Below are 7,801 nucleotides of genomic sequence, written 5' to 3'. Positions count from 1 at the left end.
AGCTTTATACTTATCATCGGGTTATACAATGGAAAGGATATAAAGGTAGGTAAAAGCCAAATAAACAATTAAAGTTTTCCTAATAAAAATCTATTATTAAATATTTAAATTACGCGCCCAATGCAGTTCGGTGTGATACTCAACAGGTAATTTACAGTGTGACCCGGTACAGTGTAATCGAGCGCCCGGTACTCTTTAATATATCCGGGCGCCCGGCGCTCTACAGTGTAACCGGGCGCCCGGTACTCTATTACATTTATTAATTTATTGTTATATAAACGCTATAAGGCTATGAGGCCTTAAAGCTCTATAAGGCTTAAGTACTGTAAAGATAAATTATAGTAAATCATAAATACTTAAGGGGCCTCGCTATAGCATTGATTTAAAAACATAAAAACATTATACAAATAGAGTACATGGTATTAATATTAATAATAGTAACAAATAAATATAAAGCAACTAATAAGTAATACAACAATAACAATAAAATATTACGGAAACTTGGTTTAACATATGAATATCTTATGTATAAAACAAATAATAGTATTTTAAATAATTGCATTCCCTGGCAATACGATCCAAGGGATTTTTATAGGCTTACAGTCATAAGTAGTATGGTGAAATAGAATAGAAAACGTAGGAAAACGTAGAAAAGAATCGTGAATTATATTGAGGAACATAGAAATTTGAGGAGTGTAATAGGTCCTGACAGGATATAACATAATTTATTAACTTGTGCATATATTTGTCTGGAAGTAAGGAAATCTAAATTTAGGCTGGCCTGAATAGACAATAAAGAAGTAGTTGAAGAAAAATAACTGTTGGCTAGCAATTTTCTCTTATAAGCAATGAAACATATAAGCCTCCTCTGGACTCTATCAGGCGTTTCAATAAGGCCAATGCGAGGGATTCCAAAGGACGGAACAGAACTCTAATATTGGTCTAATCAAGAGGTGTATAATGTTTTAAGACATAGCTCGGTATTAATCAGTTTGTATCACGGATTAAGAAACCAAGACTTCTAAGTGCTTTAGAGCAAATTTAGTCAATATGGGAACAAAATAATAAATTAGTTTGGAATACCACACCCAAATCATGATACCTATTAATTTCAACTAGTTTATCACCACAGATATAATAGTCATTAGCTATTTTAGTTTAAGAATGAAAAAATAACATTTTAAAACATTTTGAAGGGTTTAACTTAAGCCTGTTAGAGAATCACCAATCACATAGTCTGTTAAGGTCGTCTCGAATTAAGCTAGAATTCTCATTTGAATATACTTCAGCATACATTTTAAAATCGAAAATTGTAGTTGTTTACTTTAATATAATTTTACTATTTTTATTTGAAAAAACAAATATTTTAAACCATTCTATATTTTTTTTTATCCAGATTTTTTATATAATTCAAATCTAAAAAAAAAATACTTTTTGATTCTATTTGTTTACTTGTAATAATAATAATAATACCACTAAGGTCACTATTATTTATTAACAAACAATCATTAATTGTTTTTATTTGTTCAGTTGCTGATTATTACTTTTTAGTAGATACTAGATCCAATACAAAAAATAAATCATTACTACTCATCTTGACAGTACAAATATATACTGTGAAGGGGGGGGGGGGTCAATCAATCTGGAATATGTTCCTTTGGTGCTATCCGCTAAGGGGTGTAAATTTCATATTATATGAGATAAAAATAAATTATGTAGGTACCTCCTAAAATAAAATGTCTATTTTAATTCTAAAATTATTATGGGTAGTTCAGGATCAGAATTATGGATTTTTGAAATATTCCATTGTCTTGGTACAACTACAATGTTTTTTTTTTTTTATCTTTTGCATGTTTTTGTCACTCCCAATGTAATAAGTAATAACTAATGTAGAGACGCCTGTACAATTTTTTTTTCAAATTCTATACTGACTAGTTATTGCAGTGAACGCTTTAATGCCTGAATCGGACTTGCAGCTTTATCTAATGTCAATGTTTCATTTGTAAGCTATAGTCAGGGGCGGACTTACCATTTTTCCGCCCCTAGGCATTACAACACTAGCGCTCCGTACATAAGCATGCTCCCACGCTTATTCGTTATGTTCCATGAAATAAAAGAAAACTATAAAAATTGGATGAAATCTATAAGATTTCTGAGCATTATGGTGGTAGTTTGGTGGTAAGCTGTTCTCCACCTAGCTAGTAGAGCGGCTATATACAATGTACCTACTCGGCGGCCCGAGGCACTATATTTGACTGCCTTGGTTGGCGTTTTGCGCATGCGCCATTTACAATATTGTATGTTTTTAAGCCGCACACCTGTATACCACCTCCCATGCATTAACATAGGCAACTACCTCGTTAAGTGTCGATGTTAAACCTCTAGCGATGGCGTCACGGCGCGGCGAGTGCTGGTCGCAGGTTTAAACTCAAACGGCAAAGTTATTAGGGCATAGCTTATACATTTAAATGTTACTGCGACGTGACTACGTGAGCCATTCTCCAGTTTTATGCAAGTTGTATACAAAAAAAATTAATATAAAATATAAATTTAGGTAAATATAATTATGAAATTATGAAAAACTAAAAAGTAAAAATTAACTAAAAAATTGCGCCCTAAAAAATATTGCTCCTAGGCACGTGCCTTGATGGCCTTTGGGTAAATCCGCCCCTGACTATAGTAGTATACTAGTATAGTAGCACAATGAATTTGATCTAATATCCGATTTTAGAAATCTAAATATCAAATAATTAAAATATATTGAATATCTTTATTCTGTCTTACACATTCTTACAAAAAAAAAAAAATATTATTGCTATATCAATACATTTATTTCTTGATTTTAGATCTAAAATAGTTACATGATGAATATAATATTAAGTAAATATTTTATTTATTTGGTTGTTCTTTTTATGTAAAATTATCCAAATACTGTAATTATTAATGATTACACAGTGTAAAAAATGTATTTAAAGTATTTTAAACATATTGACGGATCAGTGGATAATTTAATAATTTTCTATCTATTTATTTTTTATAGTAAAGATTTAACATAGATTAATTTTTTTAGGTACAAAATTGCTTTGAATCTTCGTCATGAAGTTCAGTTACTTTTAGAGAAAAAAGATCATGAAAATGCAATTTTAGTATTGTGTGTTGTGTTTGAAAAATTCAAATCTGCTGTATGTGATAAATTCATTGTGTGAGTATTTTTTTAACGTATAGAACATGACAAAATGATAACTTAATATTATAAATAATTACATTTTATACTATATTTGTAAATAATATTATATATTCATATTTGTTTTTGTTTTGTTATATTCAGAGAATCACTATTAAAAATACCTACCTATATGCGAAAATACTCTGCAATATCTGTATACGCCCATACATTGTTCAAAAATATAACAATATTAAAAAAATGTAATAGTAATAAAGACTTGTGCAAAGAAGTGTTGGAATTTTTATTAAAACATAAGGAATTTTCAATATCAAAACAAGCCGATTTACATATTGAATTAGCCAAAGTTTTTGAATCACAATATAAACAATTAGATGTTGTAAGTATATCAAGGTAATATTAAGTATAAAACAACGCCACATAGAATATAGAGATAATTTTTTAGCACTATTTTGAGCATTAAGTATGATCTTCTGCTTAATTATATCAATGCAGGATTATGGAGTTTTACTATAATACATTTAAAATCATTGATAAATTATGGCATTTAAAAAAACAATACTGGTCTGTAAAAAGCTTAAAAAAATTATATCCATGCTATAAATTATAAACAGTATCTTATAATATAGTAGGAATCAGTCAAATGAGAAAATAAGAGATATCAGTGATACTTTTTGGCCGTATTTATATGGATAAGTTGTTTAAGCAACCAGAAACTGTTATTTTGAGCAATTATTCTCCAGTATAATTTTTAAGTTTTAATAATAATTATATAAAAATATTTTTTCATTATTTTTGAGTAGTAAATTTTTTTATTGTAGTTTTTAATTTTATCTACAAGTTTATTCATAATATTATATTATAATACATTATTAGATAGTTTGTGGTGTCATGTATTTTTGTGAGCTTATAGACCAGTATCAGAAAAACAATTCTGACAGAATAATTGAGCTTGTGAAATATATAATATGATATATCCTTTTTAGAGTACGTACTACTTCTACTAAAATTAAAATTTTTATACATTGATACTTTGTAGAAAAAAAATTTGTAAACCATTATATTCCTCACTTTTTTTTCAGTTTAAAAATTTATATTTTCTAATTTTTAATTTAGGCAGCAAATATAATACTTAATGGCCTCAAGGATGACAATATGACTGAATTGGGTCGTCAGATGTTGTCCAAAAGAGCAGTGATGTATGCAAATCGAAAAGTCAGGAAGTTGAATAATGAATTAAAAAATGAATTATTGAGTGTTGCTTCAAAGTCAGAAAAACAACCACCTAGTACAACAATAAATGGACAAATAATTTCTATTAAAGAAAAGTATAGTAAACATTTATTATTTTAAAAATAACTATTAATTTTATCTCAGTAAGTGTAGTGAGACAAATATATAATTTATAACATTATACACATCATACAGCATAATATTATTATTTGTATCATTTAAAAATAATACTTTAGTAAGTTAACTCTTAATAGCCTCTTAATATCATATTTTTAGAAAATGGAATAAGTCTGATACACTGTATATTTAACTAAATATACTAAGTATACTTTTTTGTCATAAACATAAAATAATATCATATAAAAACAAAGTTATTCATCCCATTTATAATAAATTATAATATTTTGGTTTAGAGGTTCATCTGGTCGTAAGCAAGTTTATTCAAAGAAGACTGAGAATGGTGATTTACTTTACATGTCTGTTGAAGAACTAGCCATATCACACTATAAAAGTCAAGGATTTATGAATGGTAATTATTCAATTATTTACAGTAATTATATATTTATGTTGCATATAATATATTGAATAAATCATTTATAACATTATATATTTATATTTATAGGATTGCATGACGAGGGTCAGCTTATAAAGTCAATGTTCTTACTATGTTTTTGGGAAATAATATATGGTAGTTATGCACCACATGTTCTTTTCATCAGCCCTTATCAAGATTGCCCGTTGGATTGGAGAACTCGTCATTTCTATAAAATTAGAGAACAACAAATTAAAGTAAATTAAAAACAATTACCTATTTGGATTTAAAATTACTATTTAAAAGTTAAAATAAAAATAAACTTAGGACCGAATGGCAGAATTGAAACAAATGAATGTTGATCAAATATGTGATATGTTGAAAAAGTGTTGTGATGAATACTATGATACTCAATCTGTAGTAAATTGGAAATATATGAATGTTGATAACTTACCTTTATGCCGGGTAAACTTATTTCTTTTATACTGCGTTTTCAACATAAGATTTAGTTTTTTGTAACTCTTATTTATTCATTATTGGTTGTAGACATTGTTAGAGTGTGTTGGAATAGAAGTGTTCCTTGCAATTGGAGATCAAATATTGAAAGATGGCAGAATTTATTTGCATGGTATGCCAGACCTTGTTGTTTGGGATGTTTTTAAGCATAAGGTAATATGTTATTAAATTCAAATGATATTTATTTATAAGTATACAGTTCTCAGATTTTATAGCACTAAAATGTACTTACTACTTTATATATAAGTTATAACACAACTAATCTTCAAATATTTGCTATACACCATAATAAGCCATTAAAAATATACATTGTGATTCTTTAGTCATTGAACACTCTTTATTTCAAAAAGTATATATTTTTTTACATAGTTTCAAATTATTTATGTAGATTATGATTTATAAGTAAAAAGTTGAAGTTTAAATAAACTTTAGGTGAGCGGAGTAGTGGACAAACATGATGGCTCCGACCACTCCACTATGCTCATCTAAACTTTAAATACTTATAACTCATAGACTAAATTTAATTTTGTATGTATCCAAATATTTTGAAAAATATTCTGCTTTGGAATATGAAATTAAAACTCGTATGGTGTCATTCAAAAAAGTAAAAAACTTAAAAATATTTAAAAATGCAACATAAAATAAATCAGATCTTAAATATAAATTAGTATCAAAACTTAAGAAATAGCATTAAAAATTTAAAATGTTTAAAATATGCAACAGGTACAATGTTATACTTGGAATCATCTTTAATGCATAAAACCAATTTATTCTGCTGTTCTTAAACATATCTCAAAATAATTAGCAAATGCTATAGAGTTTGAGCCCTGTTCGATTATTTACATATTATTTTGCTTAACCATTTACTGTTAATTTGATTATTAGTGCATATTTGTTGAAGTAAAAGGGCCAAATGATAAATTATCAGAAAGACAATATTCTTGGTTACTTAAGCTTATGGAGTTTGGTGCTAATGTTGAAGTCTGTCATGTTGTTGGTTTGTACTTGATATCTCAATAACTATTTTTTAATTGGTTTTATTATTGAACTTAAATTTTATAATTTTTTTAGGAACTGGAGGAAAAAATAATAACTGCCAAACTAGTAGTCAAACCTGCGAAAATATAAGCTAATATTGAGGATATTATACTATTAATTTGTTTTGTTTGAACATTGGATACATTTATATTGTATTCCTTATTTTAAGTTAACCAGATTATATTATGTATTGTGTTGAATAGATTATAATATGTATTTTATATTTTTATATTATTATTATTACCACCGCTTACAAGACTATTCGTTTTAATTTCCAAATCATGTGATGTATCAGGCATATATTTGTTTTTATTTTATGTTTTAAATATTATTTATTTATTATTTGTATAAACGGATATTAGTCTTATTTCTTATTATCGCACAATGTTGTTATTGTGCATTTATGATCAGTACACATTACTACACAACAAAATCAATAGGTATGCATCGACATGAGGAACAAATAAGGCAGTAACTCAATTTTCCAACATTTTTTTTTTCTTTAGGGTATCACTGTTTTTCTGAGAGTCCCACGAAGACGGCAGTAACTCTATTTTCTTGTGTAGAACATATTCAATGAAATTCAGTTATTGCCATATCCGTTGGAGATCCAGAAAAACAGTGATACCCTATAGAAAATTAAAAAAAAAAAAAATTGGAAAATTGAGTTACTGCCTTATTCGTTGCGTATGTTGACATTATACATGATAATAATGTAAAGAATATAAAAATAAGTACAACTTACACTGCTGTAAATTTACAAACAGGTTACATTATGCAAGAATATCTTATAAATGTATAAGAATTCAGCCAGTGTATGGTCGTGCTCACCAGACTCGAAAAGTAAGTTGTTTGATTGACTTGCAATTTTGACTCAACGTCTAACGTTTCATTCAAACATGCACATGTTTTTATTTATATATCTACCTAAATACTCGATCTAATCAGTACAAAGAAATTCGGGGGCTTGAATGATGAGCTGCTGAAATGGATATGGAACTTTATCTTTGCCAACCGTCGTAATACATCATTTGTTGTCAGTAATACACTAATTATTAATACATAACATTTAAATTTCAAAATTGTAAAATGATGAAGTGCATTTTTTAACGGAATTTTATAACTATGTACCCGGATTACCGTCACTCTTGTCACATTCTGAATTTGAAAATTATTAATAGTCAAATAAATAAAACTAAAATAAAACAAATAAAATTGTATTACTAAGAAACACCAACAAGCAAAAGTTACTCAATAGCACATAATTCGTAATTAAAAAATTGATGAACAATCTAATT

The 7,801-nt window shown here is 27.4% G+C and overlaps 1 protein-coding gene across 1 annotated transcript; it reads left to right on the top strand.

Moving 5' to 3' along the window:
- The first annotated feature begins 3,053 nt into the window (after positions 1-3,053).
- LOC100569153 (fanconi-associated nuclease 1) lies at positions 3,054-6,829 on the top strand. The gene is made up of 9 exons (XM_029487103.1): positions 3,054-3,202; positions 3,329-3,563; positions 4,301-4,512; positions 4,831-4,946; positions 5,040-5,206; positions 5,277-5,414; positions 5,496-5,618; positions 6,351-6,462; positions 6,537-6,829. The coding sequence occupies exons 2-9, from the start codon at positions 3,357-3,359 to the stop codon at positions 6,596-6,598; spliced, it is 1,137 nt and encodes a 378-aa protein (XP_029342963.1). The 5' UTR covers positions 3,054-3,202; positions 3,329-3,356; the 3' UTR covers positions 6,599-6,829.
- The last annotated feature ends 972 nt before the right edge of the window (positions 6,830-7,801 follow it).

The sequence above is a fragment of the Acyrthosiphon pisum genome, chromosome A1 (assembly GCF_005508785.2).
Source record: "Acyrthosiphon pisum isolate AL4f chromosome A1, pea_aphid_22Mar2018_4r6ur, whole genome shotgun sequence".
NCBI classification, from domain to species: Eukaryota; Metazoa; Arthropoda; class Insecta; order Hemiptera; family Aphididae; genus Acyrthosiphon; species Acyrthosiphon pisum.
The sequence above is the reverse complement of the archived record's forward strand: the minus strand, read 5'-3'. Positions and strand labels throughout refer to the sequence as shown.